Source organism: Bombina bombina, chromosome 9 (assembly GCF_027579735.1).
Source record: "Bombina bombina isolate aBomBom1 chromosome 9, aBomBom1.pri, whole genome shotgun sequence".
In the NCBI taxonomy this organism is placed as follows: Eukaryota; Metazoa; Chordata; class Amphibia; order Anura; family Bombinatoridae; genus Bombina; species Bombina bombina.
The window spans coordinates 49,642,895-49,670,430 of NC_069507.1; the positions used below are offsets into that span (position 1 = coordinate 49,642,895).

General features: G+C 36.9%; 1 protein-coding gene across 2 annotated transcripts; it reads right to left on the reverse strand.

Moving 5' to 3' along the window:
* Positions 1–1,811: 1,811 nt before the first annotated feature.
* Positions 1,812–27,414, reverse strand: LOC128639510 (pulmonary surfactant-associated protein D). 2 transcript variants are annotated; one of them, XM_053691652.1, is made up of 6 exons: positions 27,315–27,388; positions 24,809–24,981; positions 20,915–21,013; positions 13,682–13,726; positions 9,626–9,706; positions 1,812–2,363 (listed from the first exon to the last, which is right to left on the reverse strand). In XM_053691652.1, the coding sequence occupies exons 2-6, from the start codon at positions 24,963–24,965 to the stop codon at positions 1,969–1,971; spliced, it is 777 nt and encodes a 258-aa protein (XP_053547627.1). In that variant the 5' UTR covers positions 24,966–24,981; positions 27,315–27,388; the 3' UTR covers positions 1,812–1,968. The 2 variants fall into 2 exon arrangements, with proteins under 2 accessions (XP_053547627.1, XP_053547628.1); XM_053691653.1 differs by lacking the exon at positions 24,809–24,981 and having other exon boundaries at positions 27,315–27,414.
* Between the last annotated feature and the right edge of the window lie 122 nt (positions 27,415–27,536).

Sequence of the window (27,536 nt, forward strand, 5' to 3'; positions counted from 1 at the left end):
CGCTTCTTTTAAGTAAAGGTTGATATTGAGGTGACTGTTGGTTTTCACCTGAGTAAATATCTTAACTTAGAGTTCCTTTCAATTTCAGTAACTATGTTTTTAAATGAATATATATAAAAATGGTAGTTCTTATTTTTTACAATGATCTTGACAATCTATACTGTTTGTTGAGTTGGTGTTATTTGTATATATATCCAATAGTTTAAGCAATATGTTTTTTTATCTTTGGATAAAGTGTTAGTTTGATATGCAATCTAAAAGCTGTTACGATTGGCTTTTATTCTTAGATATTACTGCTGACTTTGTTTTAGCGTAAAAGTCTTATGTATCAGAATCTTAACAACTTTACTAAAATGGTCTCCTTCTTGTTAAGGTTCACTTGAATTCTCAGGAACTATGGGTAAATACATTAACAAAAGAGACCATATATGTCTGGGTCTCAGTATATTAAATATAATGTATAGCGCCTGAGATAAATTGAAATTAGCTTGTGTTCTTAGTCAGTAATACTAAAGGACTTATATATTGTAGCGCAACAACCATATAAATCTTGATCTTACTCGCTTATATCAAATGTACTGAAATATAAATTAATCCAACGATAGTGATACTTAGGTTATAAACACTGTTTTGTTTGGTTCTAAAAACCCCAACCATAAATTTACAATATACTGCTGTATTGGCTGCTGAAACAGCATTGACTTCTTACTCCCCGAATTCTTAGTTAATTCCCAATCTCAATTCTTTCATTTATTTTAAATTAATATTCATATTGAGTAATCTGAGTTCTATGTTATTTTGCAAGTTAAAAACACATATTAGGTTGAAATAGACATGTCAACCTTGCCCTTTGGAACCTTGCCCCTTGGAAGTGCTAAACAAATGCATTCTTTTCTCTGAGCCACAAATTCTTATTTTTGGCTCTATTTGCTTTGAACCAGCACACATTAGTTTGAGCTGGTATTACACAGTGGAGCGCTAATATTGCTTTCATGAAATATAAATATTTAGCACTCCATTTCATAATCTGGCCCTTAGTGTTTAATGTCCTTTTAAGGGGTTAAACTGAAAATAATATCTTAACATTATAAAAAATGTGTAAATGAGACTAAAAACGTACTAAAATCCGGTCATATACAGCCAGATGGATTGGAATTCTTCTATCAAACTTCCCCATGCAAGATGCCTTTTAGAAGACTTAGGGGCCTATTTATTAATGTGCAAGTGGACATGATCCGATATTGCGGATCATGTCCACTGCACATCGATAAATGCCGACAGCATGTAGATTTGCGGCCAATTGGCCGCTAGCAGGGTGTGTCACTCAACCCAATCATATTTGATTGGGTTGATTTTTGTCCGCCGCCTCAGAGCAGGCGGACAGGTTATGGAGCAGCGGTCTTTATAAACATGGGGCATCAAGCTCCATACGGAGCTTGATAAATATGCCCCTTAGGGGACGATTTATGAAAGTGTGAGCGGACATGATATGATGTAGCATATCATGTCCACTACACATTGATAATGTCGACAGAATACACTGTCAGCATTTATCATTGCACAAGCAGTTCTGGTGAACTGCTTGCGCAATGCCGCCCCCCTGCAGATTCGCAGCCAATCGGCTGCTAGCAGGGGGTGTCAATCAACCCGATCGTATAGGATCGGCTGATTGATGTCCGCAGTCTCAGAGCAGGCAGACCAGTTATGGAGCAGCGGCCCTACAATGACGAAAGGATTATTTTTATTAACTGATCTAATATAAACAAACAAAATTTTGAAAACTACATTGTAAACTTTGACATAGTACTTGGTAAAATGAATATGTATTTATAGAAAATTATAAAAATTTTGGAGAAAAAGGTAAAATACAGCCAATTTCTAAACAATGTTAGTTTGATAACTCGAAAACAATTGCAAAGCATATATTGTTGATATTGGTGGATACGAAAATGACAACATTGGACTTAATTATGGAAATTGAAATTCACAAACCACTTGGTTTATATTGTCACATGAGATGTCAATCCATTTTCCATGATCTCGCATCTCAACACAGTTTTCCCTGCGCCCTCCATTTGGTTCTTTTCCTTGTGGTTCCCAATTTTTGTATTTTATCACCTCTCCATCCTGGTACATAAAAGTTCCTTCTGTTTTTATGTCATTTATCCCAAGGAATATCTTTCTATGGGGTACCATTTTTACAACTGTATGTAGGATTGAATTTTCTTCGCTATTCCTTATAGAAGGCAACGTTCCACCATATGTCTCACAAATAGCTTGAGCTTTGGCATAATTCTCTTCTCTCCAGGTAACAGTGTACATTTTCTTTCCATTAGCTGTTTGCGCCATTTGGAAAAGCACAACTATGGAGAAATAAATGTTATTAAAGGTACATAAGATCATTTGTTATATATGCATAAAGGGACAAGGGGGCCTAGTTATCAAGCCGTCAACCTCAAATACGCTGGAATTCCGCAGCGTTTTTGTGGCGAGGCTGATTCGCCTAAGTTATCAAGCCCTAGATACCAGCAAAAGTAGAATTTAGTGACGTAAGCTTCGATCCGCCGGACTCAGTCCGACACAGATCGATTCTTACGTCACTACAGATGTTCCGCACACAATCTGACTACTTTTGCTAGTTATCAAAAAACTAGCAGGTACGCTCGGCACTTTTCCGGCCCAGCGTACCTGGTTTTCAATCCACCACCCTGGAGGCGGCTGATCCCATAGGAATCAATGGGAGTCTGACCATAGCGAAAGTTCATGTTCGCTGCTGCCCGACATCCCATTGATTCCTATTGGAGCTGTCTACACCTAACACCCTAACATGTACCCCGAGTCTAAACACCCCTAATCTGCCCCCCCTACACCGCCGCAACTAAATAAAGTTATTACCCTCTAAACCGTCGCTCCCGGAGCCCACCGCCACTCTAATAAACTTATTAACCCCTAAACCGCCGCTCCTGGAGCCCACCGCCACTCTAATAAACTGATTAACCCCTAAACCGCTGCTCTCTGAGCCCACCGCAAGCTATACTAAATATGTTAACCCCTAAACCGCCGCTCCCAGACCCCCCTGCCACCTACATGATACCTATTAACCCCTATCCTGCCCCCCCTATACCGCCGCCACTATAATAAAATTATTAACCCCTAAACCTAAGTCTAACACTAACCCTAACACCCCCCTAACTTAAATATTAATTAAATAGATCTAAATAATATTTCTCTTATTAACTATCGGCTAGATTTAGAGTTCACAGAATGGCTGCGTTAGGCTCCAAAAAGGAAGCGTATAGCATATTTACCGCCACTGCAACTCTAGATACCAGCGTTGCTTACGGACGCGGCCAGCTTCAAAAACGTGCTTGTGCACGATTCCCCCATAGAAAACAATGGGGCTGTTTGAGCTGAAAAAAAACCTAACACCTGCAAAAAAGCAGCGTTCAGCTCCTAACGCAGCCCCATTGTTTGCTATGCGGAAACACTTCCTAAGTCTGCACCTAACACCCTAACATGTACCCCGAGTCTAAACACCCCTAACCTTACACTTATTAACCCCTAATCTGACGCCCTCTTCAGCCGCCGGATTATGGATCGCCAGCCCCCGCTTGGGCTTGGATGAAGATTTCGGAGCATGGACTGATCGCTGATACCCGGCGAGGTGAAGATAAGGTAGGAAGATCTTCAGGGGCTTAGTGTTAGGTTTATTTAAGGGGGGTTTGGGTTAGATTAGGGGTATGTGGGTGGTGGGTTGTAATGTTGGGGGGGGGTATTGTATGGTTTTTTTTACAGGCAAAAGAGCTGAATTATTTGGGGCATGCCCAACAAAAGGTTCTTTTAAGGGCTGGTAAGGTAAAAGAGCTTTGAACTTTTTTAATTTAGAATAGGGTAGGGCATTTTTTTATTTTGGGGGTCTTTGTTATTTTATTAGGGGGCTTAGAGTAGGTGTAATTAGTTTAAAATTGTTGTAATATTTTTCTAATGTTTGTAAATATTTCTTTATTTTTTGTAACTTAGTTCTTTTTTATTTTTTGTACTTTAGTTAGTTTATTTAATTGTAGTTATTTGTAGGTATTGTATTTAATTAATTTATTGATAGTGTAGTGTTAGGTTTAATTGTAGATAATTGTAGGTATTTTATTTAATTAATTTATTGATAGTGTAGTGTTAGGTTTAATTGTAACTTAGGTTAGGATTTATTTTACAGGTAAATTTGTAATTATTTTAACTAGGTAACTATTAAATAGTTCTTAACTATTTAATAGCTATTGTACCTGTTTAAAATAAATACAAAGTTGCCTGTAAAATAAATATTAATCCTAAAATAGCTAGACAATATGATTATAATTTATATTGTAGCTATATTAGGGTTTATTTTACAGGTAAGTATTTAGTTTTAAATAGGATTAATTTATTTAATAAGAGTTAATTTATTTCGTTAGATAAAAATTATATTTAACTTAGGGGGGTGTTAGGGTTAGGGTTAGACTTAGCTTTAGGGGTTAATACATTTATTAGAATAGCGGTGAGCTCCGGGCGGCAGATTAGAGGTTAATGTTTGAAGTTAGGTGTCGGCGATGTTAGGGAGGGCAGATTAGGGGTTAATACTATTTATTATAGGGTTATTGAGGTGGGAGTGAGGCGGATTAGGGGTTAATAACTTTATTATAGTAGCGGTGCGGTCCGCTCGGCAGATTAGGGGTTAATAAGTGTAGGCAGGTGGAGGCGACGTTGAGGGGGGCAGATTAGGGGTTAATAAATATAATATAGGGGTCGGCGGTGTTAGGGGCAGCAGATTAGGGGTACATAGCTATAATGTAGCTTGCGGCGGCGTGCGGACGGCAGATTAGGGGTTAAAAATTTTTAATAGAGTGGCCGCGATGTGGGGGGACCTCGGTTTAGGGGTACATAGGTAGTTTTTGGGTGTTAGTGTACTTTAGAGCACAGTAGTTAAGAGCTTTATAAACCGGCGTTAGCCCAGAAAGCTCTTAACTACTGACTTTTTTCTGCGGCTGGAGTTTTGTCGTTAGATTTCTAACGCTCACTTCAGCCACGACTCTAAATACCAGCGTTAGAAAGATCCCATTGAAAAGATAGGATACGCAAATGGCGTAGGGGGATCTGCGGTATGGAAAAGTCGCGGCTGTAAAGTGAGCGTTAGACCCTTTCCTGACTGACTCTAAATACCAGAGGGCGGTAAAAACCAGCGTTAGGAGCCTCTAACGCTGGTTTTGATGGCTACCGCCCAACTCTAAATCTAGCCGTATATTAATCCTATTTAAAACTAAATACTTACCTTTAAAATAAACCCTAATATAGCTACAATATAAATAATAATTATATTGTAGCTATCTTAGGATTTATTTTTATTTTACAGGCAACATTCAATTTATTTTAACTAGGTACAATAGCTATTAAATAGTTATTAACTATTTAATAGCTACCTAGCTAAAATAAAGAGAAATTTACCTGTAAAATAAAAACTAACCTAAGTTACAATTACACCTAACACTACTCTATACTTAAATAAATTAATCCTATTTAAAACTAAATACTTACCTGTAAAATAAACCCTAAGATAGCTACAATATAACTAATAATTACATTGTAGCTATTTTAGGATTTATATTTATTTTACAGGTAACTTGGTATTTATTTTAGCTAGTTAGAATAGTTATTAAATAGTTATTAACTATTTAATAACTACCTAGCTAAAAGAAATACAAAATTACCTGTAAAATAAATCCTAACCTAAGTTACAATTAAACCTAACACTACACTATCATTACATTAATTAAATAAATTACCTACAAATAACTACAATTAAATAAAATTACATAAACTAACTAAAGTACAAAAAATAAAAAAAGCTAAGTTACAAAAAATAAAAAAAATAAGTTACAAACATTTAAAAAATATTACAACAATTTTAAGCTAATAACACCTAATCTAAGCCCCCTAATAAAATAACAAAGCCCCCCAAAATAAAAAAATTCCCTACCCTATTCTAAATTAAAAAGTTCAAAGCTCTTTTACCTTACCAGCCCTTAAAAGGGCCTTTTGCGGGGCATGCCCCTAAGAATTCAGCTCTTTTGCCTGTAAAAGAAAAATACAACCCCCCCCCAACATTAAAACCCACCACCCACATACCCCTAATCTAACCCAAACCCCCCTTAAAAAAACCTAACACTACCCCCCTGAAGATCATCCTACCTTTAGTCGTCTTCAGCCAGCCGACCATCGATGGAACCGAAGAGGAGAGCCGGTGCGGCAGAAGTCATCATCCAAGGGGGGGCTGAAGAAATCTTCCATCCGATGAAGTCATCATCCAGGCGGCGCTGAAGAAGTCTTCCATCCGGTCGATGTCATCTTCCAAGCGGCGTCTTCCCGACGACTACCAACGAATGGATATTCCTTTAAGGGACATCATCCAAGATGGCGTCCCTTCAATTCCGATTGGCTAATAGGATTCTATCAGCCAATCGGAATTAAGGTAGGAAAAATCTGATTGGCTGATTGAATCAGTCAATCAGATTGAAGTTCAATCCGATTGGCTGATCCAATCAGCCAATCAGATTGAGCTTGCATTCTATTGGCTGTTCCGATCAGCCAATTTGCCCATAAAAACAACCACCCTCAAAAAACAAACACTTAAGCCCCAAATAGGTACTCATGGTTTCAGAAGTCCGGCGGAGAAGGTTTTCTTCCAGGCTGGTCTATCATCTTTATCCACAGGGAAGGCGGCTCGGAGGTCCGGAGCTTTCTTCCCAGATATGGCGATCCTCGGTGGTGGTAATCTGTGGTGGCATTGGCGGTCCTCAGCAGCAGCAGTCCTCAGTGGTGGCGGTGGTCCTCGGGGGCATGGAGGCTCCTCATCATCCGATGTCCGTGGTATACTAAATATTGAATGCAAGGTACCGCAATCAATTTGGGGTACCTTGAATTCTTATTGGCTGAATTTTTTAAAACAGCCAATAGGATTAGAGCTACTGAAATCCTATTGGCTGTTCAAATCAGCCAATAAGATTTCAGTAGCTCTCATCCTATTAGCTGATTTTGAAAATGTCAGCCAATAGGAATTCAAGGTAACCCAATAAATATGGAGTACCTTGAATTCAATCTTCAGTGTGCAGCGGACGATCGCATGAAGATGAATCTTTACGTCTTCGCCAAGGACTGCTGCTGCCGAGGAGTGCCACCGCTGCCGATGACTAATGCCGAGGATCGGCACTTTTGAGAAGACCGTTCTGGACCTCCGCTCTGCGCTGCCTTTTGCTGTGAATGAAGATAATGGACCCGCCTGGAAGAAGACCTTCTCAGCAGGACTTCTGCGTGTGCAACTGCTGACGGCGACGGACGTGTTACAAACGCGATTATAGTATAGATTACTGATTTTTCTACTATGCATAATTAATCATTTTATATTTAATGTCCCTTTAAACTCAACAGATTTCAAGTGTGTTTCTTGTTGCTTTTTTAATGGAAAAGGTTACGTTAAAGCAGTTTATTTTGATTTGGAAATTAACAGGAAGTGTATGTCTGTACACTGCTAGTCTGTGGGTTAGAAGCTCACTGACTTAACAAGGAGCACCTCTATCATTCTATTGGTGGTCTATCACACAAATGTTTTGGCCAGATTACAAGTTTTGCATTATGAGGGGTGCGGTGCTAACTTGCACGTTATTGCCACTGCTCACTTACCTACAGTGCTGGTATTATAGGTTTTTATAAACCCGGCGTTAAAAGGCAAGAAGTGAGCGTCGAGAAAAATTGAGCTCCAGGATGCTCTGCGCAGGATGTCTTGAAGGTGGACCCGCTCCACGCCGGATGGATGAAGATAGAAGATTCCGTCTGGATGAAGACTTCTGCCCGTACGGAGGACCACTTCTCCCGGCTTGGATGAAAACTTCTCCCGGGTTTATTGAGGACTTCTTGCCGCTTCGTTGAGGACTTCTCCCGGCTTCGTTGACGATGGATGTCCGGTCTTCAAAACTGTGGATCTTCAGGGGTTAGTGTTAGGTTTTTTTAAGGGTTTATTGGGTGGGTTTTAGTTTTAGATTAGGGACTTTGGGCAGCAATAGGGCTAAATGCTTTACTGTTGCGGGGGTTGTTTGTATTTTTTTACAGGTAAAAGAGCTGATTTCTTTAGGGCAATGCCCTGCAAAAGGCCCTTTCAAGGTAGTTTAGTTTAGGCTAGGGTTTTTTTTATTTGGGGGGGGGGGCTTTTTTATTTTGATAGGGCTATTAGATTAGGTGAAATTAGTTTAAATATCTTGTAATATGTTTTTTATTTTGTGTAATTTAGTGTTTTTTTGTGTAATTTAGGTAATTGTATTTAATTTATGTAATTTATTTAATTGTAGTGTAAGGTTAGGTGTTAGTGTAACTCAGGTTAGGTTTTTTTTTACATGTAAATTTGTATTTATTTTAGTTAGGTAGTTAGTAAATAGTTAATAACTATTTAGTAACTATTCTACCTAGTTAAAATAAATGCAAACTTGCCTGTAATATAAAAATAAACCCTAAGCTAGCTACAATGTAACTATTAGTTATATTGTAGCTAGCTTAGGGTTTATTTTACAGGTAAGTATTTAGTTTTAGATAGGAATTATTTAGTTATTAATAGTAGGTTTTCTTTAGATTTATTTTAATTATATTTAAGTTAGGGGGTGTTAGGGTTAGACTTAGGTTTAGGGGTTAATAAATTTAGTATAGTGGTGGCGGTGTTGGGGGCGGCAGATTAGTGTACTTTTTAGCAGTTTAGTTATGAGTTTTATGCTCTACAGCTTTGTAGCGTAGAACTCATAACTACTGACTTTAAAATACATTACGAATCTTGCGGGATAGGCTGTACCGCTCACTTTTTGGCCTAAAAAAAAAGCTTGTAATACCGGCGCTATGGAAGTCCCATTGAAAAAAGACTTTACGTAAATTGCGTAAGTTAATTTGCGGTACGGCCAAAAAAGTGTGCGGGATAGCTGTACCTACAAGACTCGTAATAGCAGCAGTAGTGAAAAAGCAGCGTTATGAGCCTTAACACTGCTTTTTTACTTATAACGCAAAACTCGTAATCTAGACATTTGTTTTTTATCACATGAACATCAGTTTAATTGAAAAAACAAACAACAAAAAAAAACAACTGTACTGTATGTTAAAATATGTCCTTTACCAAGTGTCAAAAGCGCATAATTAAGAATGAAATTAAAGGGACACTGAACCCAAATTTTGTTTTTCATGAGTCAGATAACGCATGTGATTTTAAGCAACTTTCTAATTTACTCCTATTATCAAATTTTCTTCATTCTCTTGCTATCTTTATTTTAAAAGCAAGAATGTAAGTTTAGAAGCAAGACCATTTTTGGTTCACAACCTGGGTTGTTCTTGTTGATTGGTGGGTAAATGTCAACTACCATTAAACAAATGCTGTCCAGAGTACTGAACCAAAAATTGTCTGGCTACTTAGCTTGGATGCCTTCTTTTTCAAATAAAGATGCCAAGAGAACAAAGAAAAATTGATAATAGGAGTAAATTAGAACGTTGCTTAAAATTTCATGCTCTATCTGAACCATGAAAGAAAAATTTGGGTTTAGTTTCCCTTTAAGATATTTTTCTAAAGACTTACTATTTTTTAGCATGGAGAGACTTGTTTCAAGAGAAGTAATTTTATTTTCCAAAGTTGCAATTTTTTCAGGTGTCGTAATATCTGTAAATAAAAAATATTTTTATTTTTTTCGAACAGTCAAACTGTAAAGAAAACAAAATACCTATTAGTTATCACAGCAATTCACATATTTAACAACATAAACCAAAATAAATGTAAGTAGTTCCTCATAGTTTTGTATCCAGGCTGATAAGCAACTAAAGAAAGAAAAGCATTTTGAGGTTGATTTACAAAGTACTAAATTCTGCATTTAAGTGTAAATACTCACAGGGCTAAAGACCCAACTGATTTCTTTTAACAAATCTCAATATGTGGATTTGCTTCATTTATTTTTTACTTTAATTCCACTCACATGTTTTATGCCATTTAAAAAAAAAAAAAAACAAAAAAAAAACAACCCATTTGTACATCATTTTTAACCTAATTTATTTTTAATAAATTAAAAAAAAAATCTACAACAGTCATCATAAGATAAGTAAGTGTCAATAACAGTTTGGATTTTGCCAAAAATAACAACTTTTATTAAAGTGTGTGTTTACAGGGTACTGTTCAAAACATAAGAAATCGCCCGCTAGCATAGACTGTGATACTGCACAATGTCTAATGACTTATCGGTCTGTTGATTAAGTAGGATAAGTCCCCAACCTCTGTTTGACGTCACCTTAACTTATCTGACGTAAATTTCACAAATCAACACTTGGCTTTTTCAGTCCTTGACATTGTGCAATTTCACAGTCTATGCTAGATGGTGGTTTCTTATGTTTTAAATAGTACCCTGTAAAGTAACCCCAGTGGCTGTATTTTTTGGAAAATCAAGGCATATTCAATTCTTTGCTCTCAAGAAGGGAGATTCATTTGAGCTGTTATACTCTGAGCTTGGTTTTAAGCTCAGTAATATGTAAGTATGGTTTCAATGTGGCAGTAATACTTAATTGCAGAGACAGGACTTCTCTATTATATCGTTTATTTTGGAGGTTGAGAGTCTTCAATCAACATCTTATCCATTTTAGGATTGCACATTTTTATTATAGTATATATCCTTTGATAGTGCACTATATCACACTTTTTGTTCGTTTTATATTGTTTATTGAGATTTACAAGTTATCATTTGTTTGTTACTTAAATAACAGTCTAGTGACAAGGTAAGTCAAGGTTGTTACATGGGTTGAGTTGGGAATGTCATTGTCATAATCACCAACCAGCCAGCTGATTCATTAGCCTCATTTTTCAATCACTCCTTGCTTAACAGCTGTTTGTCTGCATCTCACCTATATGGAGACCCTAACAAACAGTTAACTGCAGAAAACAGAATGAGGGCTTTAAACTAAGGAAAACACCCTATCAAGGTAGGAACCAACACCCGTGAACTGTGTAACTCCTACTTTGATTATTCCCACTGAAAACGTCATCTCCTTTGCAACAGCTACTATCCCTACACTAAGACATTCACAATAATCCGATCCAACTATTCCATTGGAACTGGTAACTAAAGACAAGGACAACATTTACAGATACCACCTGTATTAAGAGAGAAGATTCTGCAACAACTACATGATTCTCCTCTCTCTGGACACCTAGGAATAAAAAAAAACACAGAACTTCTGGCAAGGGACTTCTGGTGGCCGCACATGATTCAGTCGGTTGCTCAGTACATAAACACCTGTACCATCTGTTGTCAGTTCAAATCTTCCAGGTCACATCCCTATGGACTTTTACTTTCCCTACCTGTCTCTAAATGGTCCTGGAACGATATTGCCCTTGACTTCATTGTCGATTTACACAAATCCTCAGGATATACTACCATCTATTCAGTAAAATTGCCCACTTCATACCTTGCCGATCACTTCCAACCGCCAATCAAACCACACACTTATTCATTGACTATATATAGTAAAACTCCATAGCTTGCTGTCCACTATAACATTGGACCATGGTAGCCAATTCACATCCTGATTCTGGAGACTTCTCTGTAAAACACTCCAAATATCTCTTCAGTTGAGTACTGCTTACCACCCACAAGCAAATGGTCAGACAGAACAAACAAATCAGTGGTTAGAGCAGTATCTTAGAAGACTTAGATGTTCCTGTACCACGCAACAGGACAACTGGTCTCAACTCATCTCAACCACAGAATTTGCTTGTAATAATACTGTAAATACCTCTACTAAACATTCTCCATTCTACGCTAACTACGGCTTCCATCCCACGTACTTTCCTCTTCAGCGAGACCAAACCGAATCTCCATCAGTCAATGATGCCTTAACCACATTCGGAGGACTCTTCCAACTAATACAGTCAAACATCAATAAATCTGAAGCTAATCACCAAATATACTATAACAGAAGAAGGAGAAAACCTCCTGAGTATAAGGTAGGCGATAAGGTTTGGTTATTTACTAGAAACCTCAGACTACCTATTCCCACTAAAAAGTTAGGAGATCTTTTCATTGGAACTTACGAGATACTGAGGATCATCAATCCTAATGCTTTTTCTTTATTACTTCCTGATAGTTTTAGAATACATTCCTAATTTCATGTCTCCCTACTAAAACCTTACAGAGGGGCTAGACAGGCTCCCAGCATACCAACTCTTACTCCTAACCATGTGGACTTGCTAACGGAATACAGAATTCACAGTATCTTGGACTCTAGGATACATAGAGGAGTTCTTCAATATTTATTCCACTGGAAAGGATATTTCCATGAAGAGGACTTGTGGGAACCTTTGCCTAATTTTACCTCTCCCAGACTTATCTCCTTATTCCATAGGAAAAATCCGGACAGTACTCAACTTTAATCCGTGGAGCAGATTTCTTTCTGGGGGTGTAACTGTCATAATCACCAACCATCTGATTCATTAGCCTCATTTTTAATCACTCCCTACTTAACAGCTATTTGTCTGCATCTCATTGCTTGGTAATTCCTGTCTAAGCTATCAAAGCATGTACACATGGATATCCAGCCCAAACCTCGCTATCCTTTTCTCTAACCTTTCTCCTTGCACTTCCATCAGACGCGGATCGCCTAAAGACTGACGCCTCCAGCTGATAACCAGCATGTCTCCAAAAGCCGCAAAGGCTTTCCAAAACCTCCCAGCTGTAAAGTGTGCCATCTCAGCCTGTCAGCAGAGCTAAAGGAGATTAGTACAGCTGAATCATCCACGCTGCACATCACAGTCTAACCAGCTGAATTCTAAGACTGGAACCTCCGGAACGGCAAAGCTGCACGTCTCACCGATCACAGCTGTACCGTACTTACAAGGACTTTCTCCTTCTCGGATCTCTGAGCTGGTCTAATATTCAATATCGCTCCCTAACAGCTAACGCTCTTCTGCCTTACTACCTCCTATTGAGTCCTGATATCAGGTACCTAACTTCCTTAAAGTGCACTCATGCAGATATGTTGTATACCATTTATCTTTGTAAGCTAGCATACTGTTACTGTTTTCATTCGTATCTAAAATGCAGTGTGGTTGGAACATTTCCAGTATGTACCAGCAGTTGCTGATAGTGTATGATAGTGTCATACGGTCCTTATTATCTTTGACGCTTTTAGCAACAAATCAATAATGATCACTATAATCATATGTGAACTATTTAATGGGTTTATGTACATATCTTCGCAAAGTCCATTAACCATTTCTCTGCAAATCGATCCAATTGGGAAAGAGCATTTGTGTATCCGACAGCCACAGAGTGGTTGTGTGGGTTATGGGTGGAATTATGTTGAGTCATGGGGGCCGAATTATCAAATGTCATGTGGAAATGATTCGCTGACGGCATTTAACATTGCACAAGCATTTCTGTTGTGCAGATTGTTATGACACTGTTCAATTTCTTCAATGCATGTTGGATTTATGAAACTCTAGCCCTCTAAAAGTCATATAATTAAATTGTCGGGCAGTTTATAGCCATTTTTACAAGGTTCACATTACAGGTTTATTTAAACTGTAAAAACAATAGGGTTTTTATTTTTAAGAAAATATGACTCATTATCAATAGAAAATAAGATACCTTACCTTGATCTCCTTTCTCTCCTTTGTCTCCCTTTACACCAGTATCTCCTAAAATCAGAAAACCCAATTTAATACAAATAAAGCAAATTTAAAGGTCAATTTCAATACCTCAGAAAAAAAAGTCTATCTATAAAAATCTCCATATACTTTAATGGTGATTTCCTTATGGGTTACATTTTTTTGAAAGTAAAGCATGTTTTAAATGTGAGGTACACCAGATTTTGTTATTTAAACTAAAGTATTAACAGTGTATAAAAGCAAATAAACCTGTTCATTTTTTTTAATTAACCCTTTTATCATATACTTTTAGTTTTGGGTCACTTATATCTTAGACTAAGATTGATTTAAAAATTAGGGTTAACTGTTATATGTTATTATTTATTAGTAAAATGTATATTAGGTTAGTGAAAACATAACTTTTGCCTGAATCATTCTTTAAAGTGAAAGTCAACCATAGCGTTTTTGAAATGCTAGTGTTGACTGTTGAAACAAATAAAGAGCACTTTCGTTCATGAAGTAGAAGATACTTCATGCAGAAAGTGCCTTTATTCATTTCAACCGATCGCCGTTTTTAGCTGCTACACCAGCCCATGGCGAAAAAATATTTTGCTAAGAGGTGACGTGGGCGTCCAACCGGATTTACCGTATGGCTATTGGCTAAGAGGTGAAAAACGTCACCTCTTAGCAGAAATGTTTTTTGGCCTTGGGCTGCCGTAGCAGCTAAGAACGGCGATCGGTTGAAACGAATGAAGGCACTTTCTGCATGAAGTATCTTATACTTCATGATTGAAAGTGCCCTTTATTTGTTTCAACAGTCAACCTTGGCATTTAAAAAACACTATGGTTGACTTTCACTTTAATGCCAGTAATATGGCTTATTATTGCATGTTTGCATAAAAATTGTGAAACTTAAATGTCTTTTGGCTGTCATCAGGTTAAACTTGGCAGCAACATTTTACATCAGTAATCTCATGTAACAGAAAAATTGAATGACGTGACTGGTCTGTAAATAACTTCTCCCCTCAACCTCTGATTTCTAGGTTAGTAAACAGCTACCAGTTTTACCAATGCTCACATCCAGTGTGTGAAATCAGAGTCCTAATAATATTAGACAGAAAGCTATTAAAGCAGAATTGAAATCAAATGTTAAATATATATTAAATGACTTAAATGAACATAATACTCCTATGCTAAATCACTTGAAAGTCATGCAGCAAAACTGTAAAACTGACAGGAAACTATCACCTGAGCATCTCTATGTAAAAAGGAAGATATTCAGTTCAAGTAAGTGCTCTGTGATCCAGAGCTACTCTTTGCACTGTCAGATGCATGGTGAAAAAAAACCCCAGCCAATCAGCTTAATCAGTGCTTCATACCTTGTAGGATTTCACCAATATATATATATTTTAAATATATTTGGGTATCATGTCCCTTTAAATGTTTTTTCAAACTTCACTAATTAATGATATACCAAAGGTTTAACCCCTTAATGACCACAATGTACCCTGTATGTCACTGGTCGTTAAGGGTTTTTTCAGGACATAATAGCACAAATCTAGCAAGAACACGCTATTAATTCCCTCCCTCCAGCAGGTTTTGTAGAATAGAGCAGTCTCAACGCTGGTGACAAGACCGCGCTATAAAATAATCAAGTCCCAAAAAAAGGCCAGCGACATACAGGGTACGTCGCTGGTCCTTAAGGGGTTAATAATGTTTTTATTATTATGACTATATCCAAAAAGATGCCTATGTGCATCTATTGGCAATGTGTTATGGCTGAAGGCTCTTCCCAGTGCTGCAGAGTGCTCTGATCCTCTGGTATGTGCCCAGGATTTACAGCCTGTTGATTCCCAATAGAAATGGTATGTCACTTATTCAGATTGAGGTTTGCTTGAGCGCAATATAATTTAATTTGCATCAGATTAGCATGATTTCAGAGCTCTGGTTAACTGTAAAAATAGATGAAAAATAACATCAAAAATACATTTACAGTAGAGTTGCACTCATAGGGGTCAATTTATTAACGTGCGAGCGGACATGATACACTGCACACCGATAAATGCTGACAGCACAAGCCGTCAGCATTTATCAATGCACCAGCAGTTCTTGTGAACTGCTGGTGCAATGCAGCCCCCTGCAGATTTGCGGCCAATCCAATTGGATTCATAACTTCTGTTTCCGGTGAGCCTACATATGTGTGTGTACATATGTATTTATATATTTATATGTGTATATATTTATTTACAGACATACATACACATATAAATACATATGTATATTTAAGTGCATTTTATATCTGTAAATATCTATACCTATACATAAAAAAAATCACCATTTTATATATATGTAAATATTTATGTAAGAAAAAGTAGAGAATTTTCTTCTATGTAAAGAACAATTAAATGTGAAATATACACATTTTATGTCCGGTTCAGCACTCTTGAATAAATGTGGTCGGGTTAGTGTGCTAGCATCGGTGTTAGTTTTTTTTTCCAGTTTGCACTCTCTATTGAAGTCTATGGGAGAACAAGTTAACATAGTCACAATATTCGAAGTTCAACTTTTCCCGTGTGTTGGGTTTTGCTCTCATGCTAACTTTTTACTTTCAACTTGTAATACGAGTGCAACACAATACGCGAAAAACCTCCTTCTAGTGAAGTTAAAGGGACACTGAACCCAAATTTTTTCTTTTGTGATTCATATAGAGCATGCAATTTTAAGGAACTTTCTAATTTACTCCTATTATCAAATTTTCTTCATTCTTGTGCTATAATTATTTGAAAAAGAAGGCATCTAAGCTAAGGAGCCAGCCAATTGTAGGTTCAGAACCATGGAGAGCACTTGTTTATTGGTGCTGTCCAATCAGCAAGGACAACCCAGGTTGTTCACCAAAAATGGGCCGAGATCTAAACTTACATTTTTTACTTTTCAAATAAAGATACCAAGAGACTGAAGAAAATTTGATAGTAGGAGTAAATTAGAAAGTTGCTTAAAATTGCATGCTCTATATGAATCACAAAAGAAAAAATTTGGGTTCAGTGTCCCTTTAACCCCATAACGACCGAGGACGTGCAGGGTACGTCCTCCAAAAAAATACCCTTAACGACCGAGGACGTACCCTGCACGTCCTTGGTCTCTGAAAGCGGTGGAAGCGATCCTGATCACTTCCAGCCACTTTCCGGTTATTGCAGCGATGCCTCGATATCGAGGCATTCTGCAATAACATTTTTTAGAAGTCCGATACAGAGAGAGCCACTCTGTGGCCCTTTCTGCATCGGCCATTGATGACCGCAATCGTTGGTGGGTGGGAGCCGGCGCGGGAGGCGGGTGGGTGGCCATCGATGCCTTCTTTGATGCAGAGGGGGGCGGGATCGTGGGTGGGGTAGCACGGGGGGCAGGGGCAGGCGCGTGTACGGGTAGGGAGCGGGTGGGAACCGCTACACTACAGAAAAATATTGAAAAAAAAGTGGCAGAGAGGGGGATATAAAAATATAATAAAAATGATCTAAGGGATCTGGGAGGGGTTGGAGGGTTGGTCTTTGGGGGGCAAGCAAAACTACAGAAAAAATATATAAAAAAATATATATTTTATTGTAAACTGGGTACTGGCAGCTGCCAGTACCCAAGGTGGCTACCAATAAGTTAGAGGGGGAGGGTTTGAGAGCTGTTTGGGGGTGGATCAGGGAGGTGGTTGAGGGCTAAGGGGGGATCCTACAGAGCAGCATATGTAAATATGCTTAATAAAAAAAAAATCAAAGATAGCTTTTATTTTAGTACTTTAAGACTTTCTGCCAGTACTTAACATGACGGGGACAATTGTGGGGTGGGGGAGTGAAGAGAGCTGTTTGGGAGGGATCAGGGGGTGTGATGTGTCAGGTGGGAGGCTGATCTTTACACCAAAGCTAAAATTAACCCTGCAAGCTCCATACAAGCTACCTAATTAACCCCTTCACTGCTACCCATAATACACGTGTGATGCGCAGCGGCATTTAGCAGCCTTCTACTTACCAAAAAGCAATGCCAAAGCCATATATGTCTGCTATTTCTGAACAAAGGGGATCCCAGAGAAGCATTTACAACCATTTGTGCCATAATTGCACAAGCTGTTTGTAAATAATTTCAGTGAGAAACCTAAAATTGTGAAAAATGTTACGATTTTTTTTATTTGATCACATTTGGAGGGGGAAATGGTGGCATGAAATATACCAAAATGAGCCTAGATCAATACTTGGGGTTCTCTACTACACTAAAGCTAAAATTAACCCTACAAGCTCCCTACATGCTCCCTAATTAACCCCTTCACTGCTGGGCATAATACACGAGTGGTGCGCAGTGGCATTTAGCGGCCTTCTAATTACCAAAAAGCAACGCCAAAGCCATATATGTCTGCTGTTTCTGAACAAAGGGGATCCCAGAGAAGCATTTACAACCATTTATGCCATAATTGCACAAGTTGTTTGTAAATAATTTCAGTGAGAAACCTAAAGTTTGTGAAAAAATTTGTGAAAAAGTGAACAATTTTTTTTTTGATTGCATTTGGCGGGGAAATGGTGGCATGAAATATACCAAAATGCGCCTAGATCAATACTTTGGGTTCTCTTCTATAAAAAAATATATACATGTCAAGGAATATTCAGGGATTCCTGAAAGATATCAGTGTCCCAATGTAACTAGCGCTAATTTTGAAAAAAAGTAATTTGGAAATAGCAAAGTGCTACTTGTACTTATTGCCCTATAACTTTCAAAGAACATGTAAACATTAGGTATTTCTAAACTCAGGACAAAATTTGGAAACTGTTTAGCATGGGTGTTTTTTGGTGGTTGTAGATGTGTAACAGATTTTGGGGGTCAAAGTTAGAAAAAGTGTGTTTTTTTCCATATTTTCCTCATATTTTATATATTTTTTTATAGTAAATTAAAAGATATGATGAAAATAATGGTATCTTTAAAAAGTCCATTTAATTGCAAGAAAAATGGTAAATAATATGTGTGGGTACAGTAAATGAGTAAGAGGAAAATTACAGCTAAACACAAACACAGCAAAAATGTAAAAATAGCCTTGGTCCCAAACGAACAGAAAATGGAAAAGTGCTGTGATCATTAAGGGGTTAACGTGATATCAGGAGCGCAGAATAGCACTCCATTCGTAATCTAGCCCTATGTTGGATATTATACAACCTGTAAGGAACAGTTGGTTTTACCAGTGTTATAGCTTAGATAACTAGATAATTCGTCGTTATTTAATCTATTCCTTTACAAGTGGGAAGGAGAAATTAGTCTTCTCATAGGTTGTATTCTCTTTATAAGAATTGTCTTTAAATAAATCTGGGAATTATTTCCTGGAAACAATTGTAACAGAATAGTTAATAAGCTGCTGGAGATTTTTTTTTATATAAATCTACCATTGTTTAAATTAGGAGCTAGAATAGTTTTCTAGTTTCTTTGGTCATCTGTTAGATGTGGACATTGGATTCTGAACCCACATTCTGATAGTTTGACACATTAATATTTTTCTACAATTCTTAGATTGTAAGTAGCCTATCATGTCCGCTGCACATCGATAAATGCCGACAGCAGACGCTGTCGGCATAGTACAATGCCGCCCCCAGGAGATTCGCGGCCGATCGGACGCTAGCAGGGGGTGTCAATCAACCCGATCGAATTCGATCGGTTGATTTTTGTTCGCTGCCTCAGAGCAGGTGCACAAGTTATGGAGCAGCGGTCTTTTCTCGCAGGAAACAAGGGGCATCAAGCTCCATACGGAGCTTGATAAATATGCCCCTAAAGCTATAATGTGTTTTCTGGAGACATATGAAAATATTTTGTTTGAGAATGTCCCATTCTAAATTTGGTTCTTATATTCTTGTCTGTGGTAAACACTTTTTTTTATTTTTTATTTATTTTTTTAAAAGAGATTTCCTTTTCTCTTTATGCACAAGATATGCTTTATAATAGAAAACTTTTTTATACTTGGGGGCTGATTTATCAACTGTTGGACGGACATGATCCGCTGTAGCGTATTTAACATTACACAAGCATTTCTTGTTAAATGCTTGTGCAATACTGCCCCCTGCAGATTCTCGGCCAATCAACCGCTAGCATGGGGTGTCAATCATCCCGATCATATCTGCTCAGGTTGATTGCTGTCCGCTACTTCAGAGGTGGTGGAGCAACGGTCTTAAGACTGCTGCTTCTTGACTTATGTTTCAGGCGGACCTGAATTTTCGGGGGTAGATTGCAGCATCCGCTGCTTGATAAATCTACCCCTTGGTATATGTCAGCTGCTTTAGATTATTTCATTAATAAAAATTATTTTTTTACAAATTTGATTTATTAGGACCTTGACTATGCTAATCCCCAATTAGATATACATTTGTAATAACAAGGTTTTGTAATTTAGGAACTAACAGTAGTAATATTGTAAACTCCTGCAAGTCTTATCCCTTTAATGACCAATGGCAGAATGATTCTGTCATGGAATAATTAAACAAATTGGACCTGTGTCCTTTGGGGGTTAAGGCACATTTATCCATGGCAATACCAATATCCTGGATATTTTATAATGTAACTTGCCAAGCAGCAGATTGAAAGTCTTTTTCAGATTTATCATCACAAGTTGGATGTAGTCCAGTCATCTTCAGAAAAGTTTTTTTCTCAGAGACAATCTTTGTCTCAGTACTTTCTTGAATACATTTCTGTCTTTTTATGCAGTATACTTTGGGTCTTGTATTCTAAACCTGTTTTTATATTAAGCTTGTGTAATCTCTCACCTGGTAAGTGATAGCTAGGTATGCCAAGATAACAAGAAATTATAACCATAAAAACAGAAATGTCTATATATTAGCCTATTGCCTAGCTAGCACTTACCAGGAGTACCCCACCGTTTTCTTACTGGCCTTCTTATGATGGACATAACTAGGAATTACGAGGGGGGTGTATCTCCTTATATTTAGACAAATGGGCATAGTTTGTTTCTGCCCATGCCCACTAGAAAGGGGAGCTCTCTCACCTGGTAAGTGATAGCTAGAATATAGGATAATATATAAAAAAAAAAAAAAATCAGTTTTTAAGGTTTTAATTTCTTGTTTTCTGAGCATCAGTAGTAGTACAGGAAGACTAGGTAGCACAGTTGTACTGTTGATGAATACAATTATATTTTCTTTAAGAAATATGTATCAGAGTAAGATTTAATTATTAGTTAGCATCAGAAGTAATATTACTGATCTGCATTATTACCTTTGTATCCTTGATACCCTTTAGGTCCAGCAGGTCCTACTTTTCCAGGAGCTCCTATACTCCCCTGTTCACCTTTGACCCCAGTCTGTCCTGGAGAGCCTAAAATAAAAATGCTAATGAATATTTATGTATTACAATTTTACATAAATGCATAACTGCCTGGAATGACTAGAATGTAACCTTCTATTATACAATTTAAAGGGATAGTAAATGGAGAACTAAAATGTTTTTAGGATTGCTCTTACTTTACTTAAAAGTGCTGAGTAACCTATCTCTCTAATAAAGTCCCATTGGCATACAATTTGTCATGTTGTGCTGTTAAAAAAATAATTTCTTATCTCTATATTAATTAATAGCAAACTTTCCCTGAGACCCTTAAAGTTGCCTTCTATACTGCAACCCTAATACATAGCAGCTAGAACAGAGGCACAGGAGTGTGCTTTCCTATTTTTCAGTCCAGGGGTCATATGACTTTTGATCAGCTGTAGAGCCAAAGGCTTTAATGGATGGGAGGCTATTTTATATGTTTAATTAACCTGTAACATTCAATTTCTGGCTTTAACACTCAGTCTATGGTAATCAATGTTGAACTGTAATATTAAGATAGTAATATTTAAAGGTTACATTAGATGAATGATAACCAATGATAGTTGAATGTAAAAATTGCTAAGAGGGGAACGATTGCATTTTGTATTGTGTATACATCAGTGTATTTACAATGTTTTTTTTTCTTTTTGACTACTATGCATTTCCTCAAAGGACTAAAAGTATTCATTATGACTGTGCCCCTAACTCTGCAAGCAATAACTATCTTTCTTTCAATTATATTGCTTGTGAGGTTGCCTTAAAATACCAGACTGTCTAAGATGATAAAAAACAACTATATAAAATCAGGTGTGAATGCAAAAACATTGGATTTTCTTTTATATCTGCTTTAGTTTTTTTTTTTTGCATAGGTCTTCAGAACAACAGTGTTAAAGCTGGACAGCAGCCTAAATTTAAAAATAGTTAAAGTAGTATCTAGTGCTTCTGCTATAAGCCAGCAGCAAAAATATTATGGGCCAGATTACAAGTGAAGCGCTAATTAGCAAGCATTCAATCGTTAGCTGTGCTAGAAGTTCGGATTTTTGTGCTTGTTGGGTTGCACTCATATTATAAGTTGAAAGTAAACTGTTTTTGCTCGCATGCTACTCCGACAATCGCAAAAAGCTGAACTTAGAATATCATGTGCACGATCATGAATTCCCTCATAGAAGTCAATGGAGCAAAAAAGTGGAAAAAACACCCTTTTCGCATGCAAACCCGTTCGCATATTCTCGTGTGCGCTAACCTGACATGAAAATATGAATATTTTCCATTCCAATGTTGTTCACATACAGGAGTATGTTCTATTTATTTATTTATTCCTAAATACATATATATATATATATATATATATATATATATATATATAATCTTTTTTAGTACAATATATATCTATACCTCTATATATACATGATTATATATGGGTATAGATATATACAGCTATATATATATATATATATATATATATATATGAATATCTATTTAGAAATATATAGAACATATGCAGAACATTGGAATGTGACATATTTACAGTAAATACATAGCTAAAACCTCTGTGAAATATGAATATTGCATAAATATGTTTTTTTCATGTTTTCATCTTCTTAACTGCAAAGCCTTTATAACTTTTGTGTGCAATATTTTTTTGAAAATAATTTTTACTATAGTGTTTTTTTTTTAGTGTAAGTGTACGTAGTAATGAATTTTTTACGTGTTTTGTGCTATTTTTTAGTTATGTGAAACAGTTAACCAGAGCTCCGAGGACACAGTAATCATTCTAGCATAAATTGCGATTGCGTTCAAGAGATCACGTTTACTTTCAGCTTGTAATACCAGTGGTAAATCCATTATCACCCGTGCGCAAATGTTTGTGCTCCACTTGAAATCTGGCCATATATATATATATATACATACACACACTGGCATTCAAAATGTTGGGGTCACTTAGACATTTCCTTATTTTCCATGAAAACATACATGAAATGGGTTTGAATAGGAAATAAAGTAATTGACAAGGTTAGAAATAATACATTTTAAGTGAAATAATAATTGTGTCCTTTAAATTTTGCATTCGTCAAAGAATCCACCATGTGCAGCAATTACAGCCTTGGAGACCTTTGGCATTGTAGTTGTCAATTTATTGAAGTAATCTTAAGAAATTTCACTCCATGCTTCCTGAAGCACCTTCCACAAGCTGGGTTGGCTTGATGTACCATACGATCAAGCTGCTCCCACAACAGCTCAATACGGTTGAGACACGGTGGCTGTACTGGCCACTCCATTATAGACAGAATCCCAGCTAACTGCTTCTTATCTAAATAGTTCTTGCATAGTTTGGAGCTGTGCTTTGGGACATTGTCCTGTTGTAGGAGGAAATTGGCTCTAATAAAGCTCTGGCCAGAGGGTATGACATCGGATTGCAAAATGGAGTGATAGCCTTCCTTCTTCAAGGTCCCTCTTTACCCTATAAAAATATCCATTTTATCACTACCAAAGCACCCCCCGACCATCACGTTGCCTCCATCATGCTTGACAGATGGCGTCAAGCATTCCTCCAGCATCTTTTCATTTGGTCTGCATCTAACAAATGTTCTTCTTAGTGATCCAAGAACCTCAAACTTAGATTAATCTGTCCATAACATTTTTTTTTAAATTTCCTCTGTCCAGTGTCTGTATTCTTTTGCTCATCTTAATCTTTTCTTTTAATTGGCCAGTCATAGATATGTCTTTTTCTTTGCAACTCTGCCTAAAAGGCCAGAATCCCGAAGTACACCTTGAAAAAGCTGCATGACTAGCACTAAAACATACGTTGGAGATAATTAAGGTTGGTTACGAAGATGGTTGAGTACTTGGCACTGGCACCAAAGGGGGATTTTAGACAGTGGGTTGATTCAGGCTATGGGGCCGATTTATCAATGTCTGGCGAACATGATCCGCTGTAGCGGATCATGTCCGCCAGACATCGCTGTGCAATGCCGCCCACTGCAGATCATGTCCGCCACACATCACAGTGCAATGCCACCCCCTGCAGATTCATGGCCAATCGGCCGCTAACAGGGGGTCCGCCGCCTCAGAGGAGACGTATGAGTTAACTCCTGTTGCCGGTGAACCTGAAGGCTCACGCAGAAACAGCAGCATTAGGCGCCATTCGGGCCTTAATAAATCGGCCCCTTGATGTGAATATATCCGTGAACTGACTGCTCCCTTCAATTGTTTGCTATACTCTGAGTGACCATATCACCTTTTTATATGATATTTTATATATTATTTTAAAATAAATTATTCAAAGCAGTTGATCCTGTAGTTTGCTGGTGGGCTTCTTATAATGCTCCTATACCTTAGAGCTGGATTATAGCTCTAGAAGATGTGAGTATTCCATTTATTCCATTTGATTATTAGCTTCACACAAAGTATTATGCTATGAGATCTGTCCTTTTGAGGATACCTTTGGGATAACAACTGAAGAAATTATTTTTGGACTTGTGCTATTCCTCTACAATTTCACAAATATAAGTATTTTAATTTGCAAAAGTGGTGGTTATATGGTGATTCACTTTTTATTTTATTATATTCACTGTTTGAAAACTATAGTGTCACTAAATTGTGTTATAACCATGTTGAATATTCTTTAATTAATAAAGTTACTAATATCCGATTCTCGTTTAATACCAGCTGGCTGTCTTGTGCATAAGTTATATATCCAGAAAAATCCCCCCATGGAATTGCTACAATTTGCAGCCTTGTGAGGTTTACAACAGACCCTTGTATTTTATTTACATTTACATTGGTTTATAGCAAGTATTTTCTTACCTATTTCCCCTTTCTGACCATTGGCTCCATCTCTGCCATTAAGACCAGGAAGCCCTTGTATCACAGAACACATTGGCTGGCTATCTGATAAGGCCTGGTAAGGTAACAGCAGGGCTAATATAGCTGCACATATGATCAAGTTTACAGAGAGGATCATATCTGATAATGTTGACCTAGAATAGAAACAAGTTTTACTAAATTCATTTTGCAGTTTAACTGAATGTGAATTGTTATTATGTCCTGTTAGCTGATAACTGTTGTGTAATTACTTAAAGAAACACATTGCAATTACTGGACTGATCTATAATCTTGCAACAAGATAAAAATGACAACTTTGTTGTGTTTGTTTTTAAAATCAAACTGCATCCACCATCAGGCAACCTATTACTGGAGTAGACAAAAGTTTGCTATTGTCAATTTACTAGCAAACTTATCGCATCACCTTGCTGAGGCCAACGAAGGACATATATGTAGCAAGGTTAGATCTGTGAAATCTGCAGTGTGCACTAAGTCTCAAAATTGAAACACTGACTTTTTTCAAACTTGAAAGCACAACAAAGTCAACATTAACTTTCATGATTCAGATAGAGCATGCAATTTTAAACAACTTTTACAATTTACATCCATTATCATTAATGATTATTTTAGCCACTGATCCATTAATGGTGATGACTACCTTAAATGTTTTTATTATTTAAAGGAAAACTTGTATCTAAAACTGATTTGTGCATCAATAATGTAAAATAAAATCTGGTTCTTTTTAAATGTAAGCAAATACAGCGGTATCTGTTGTGTACTTCCTGCTAAAACTTATTGCATTACAGGTACTTTATACTAATAATTATTGGCTGACAGGTGCTTACTATGGGTTTGATTATGAGTTGAGCACTCTTTAGAAGTAAACTTTTTGTGTGCGTCAGTTGAAAGTAAAAAGGTGGACTTCAGATATCGCAAGCTCACTAACTATTCTCCCATAGACGTGAGTGGAGCTCACAAACTGAAACCCATACTCGCACGCTAACCTGATCACGTTTATTCAAGAGCGCTAAAACCGAGATGAATTATCAATATTTTACATTCCAATGTTCTTCACATGGAAGACTATGTTCTATTTATTCTTAAATTAATACTTCTATAAAAAAAAAAAATATATATATATATATATATATATATATATATATATATATATATATATATAAATAAATAAATAAATAATCATGTGAAGAATGTTATAAAATAATAATTTTGAATAAATAAGTTTTGAGGTATTTGACTGCAAAGGGCTTCAATCAACATATATATATATATATATATATATATATATATATATATATATATATATATATATATATATATATATATATATATATATATATATATATATAAAAACATTAAAACATATGGGGATTTTTGTAGATAAATCTAGGGCTCCATGAATGAAGCATGTAAGAATGTAAGAATCAGTGGTCATTAGACTGCTGCTTCTTACACTCCTCGCCACCTCAGAGGTAGTGAAGAGAAATCACCGAGAGCTCACTCGCTCGCTCTCGGTGATTGACAGTCCCTTCACTCTTGTGATTGGTTGCGCAAATGAAGGGGCGGGCATTACACACTCCGATGAGTGTGTAATGATACATCTAACTCCACACTAACATCATTCTCACCTTTGCAGTCCCCACCTCCTGTTTCTACCCTCCTACCATCTAGATTGTAAATTCCCACGGGAACGGGGCCCTCAATTCCCCATGTATTTGTTTGTTAAACTTTGTCTGGTGTCTTTTTTATATCGTATTGTACTGTACTTTTATCCTTGTACCCATGGACAGCGCTGCAGAATCTGTTGGCACTTTATAAATAAAGAATAATAATAATAATACTACGGGCCAGCGGACGAACAGATCCTCTGCCCATATGTAGGGAAGGTGGCCAGACAGCTTGGCAACTTGAGAAGCTGTTCGCCTGCCTCTTAATATATGGGGCCCCTAAACGGTTGTGATCTACACCAGTTTATAAACATGCCTGCCTATAACTTTTAGAAATTCTTAATTAGAACAATTTATAGGCACATTGTATTGGTATTGAAGGATATAGATTAGCTGTTTGGTTCATACACACATTCTTAAGTGACAAGCATGCAAAAGCAAAGTGCATACACACAGATTCCCCATGCTACAAGATCAGCACCACAGCCACTTTCTGTACCAAGTACTGTTGGAGGATATAACAAAGGCAAAAGCAGACAGGTTTAGAAATGCTTTAACCTGGGTTCCAATCTATGTATATATAAATAATATAATAGAACTTGAATCATAGCCAGTGTCACTTCATTTTTGAGACATAAAGCAGGCAAGATATTCTAGAAGTTCTACAGCATTTTCAGACTTTGATAAATCATTTCCTTAAAGTCCTATGGGTTAGCTGTATATGCATTGTTATTAACTGACTCTTAAGTAGTTTATGCTCAATTATTTTCAAGTCATGTTTGATATTTAAGAAAAATACTCACTGTTTTCTGACTCAGGTTGGGCGTTGATAACTGGTGGGTTAATATTATACAGCTGAAATATGTGCTCAGCTGACAGAACACAAGTGTTATGCATGGATCCATAAGACATCTTTTATACACGAGAATATCGATTATTTGAAAATATTTGATGGACTTTGGATATTTTTAGGGAGAATGTCCTCTATGTCATGAACGTCAGCATTTGAACTCATTGCTTCATAA

What these genes read in the sequence shown, in the direction of transcription:
- LOC128639510 (XM_053691652.1), bottom strand. Translation starts at nt 24,965, where the DNA reads ATGATCCTCTCTGTAAACTTGATCATATGTGCAGCTATATTAGCCCTG. An exon ending in TGGTCAGAAAGGGGAAATAG is followed by an intron (nt 21,014 to 24,808) that starts GTAAGAAAATAC and finishes TTTTTATTTTAG; the next exon opens with GCTCTCCAGGACAGACTGGG. An exon ending in TCTCTCCATGCTAAAAAATA is followed by an intron (nt 2,364 to 9,625) that starts GTAAGTCTTTAG and finishes ATTTCTCCATAG; the next exon opens with TTGTGCTTTTCCAAATGGCG.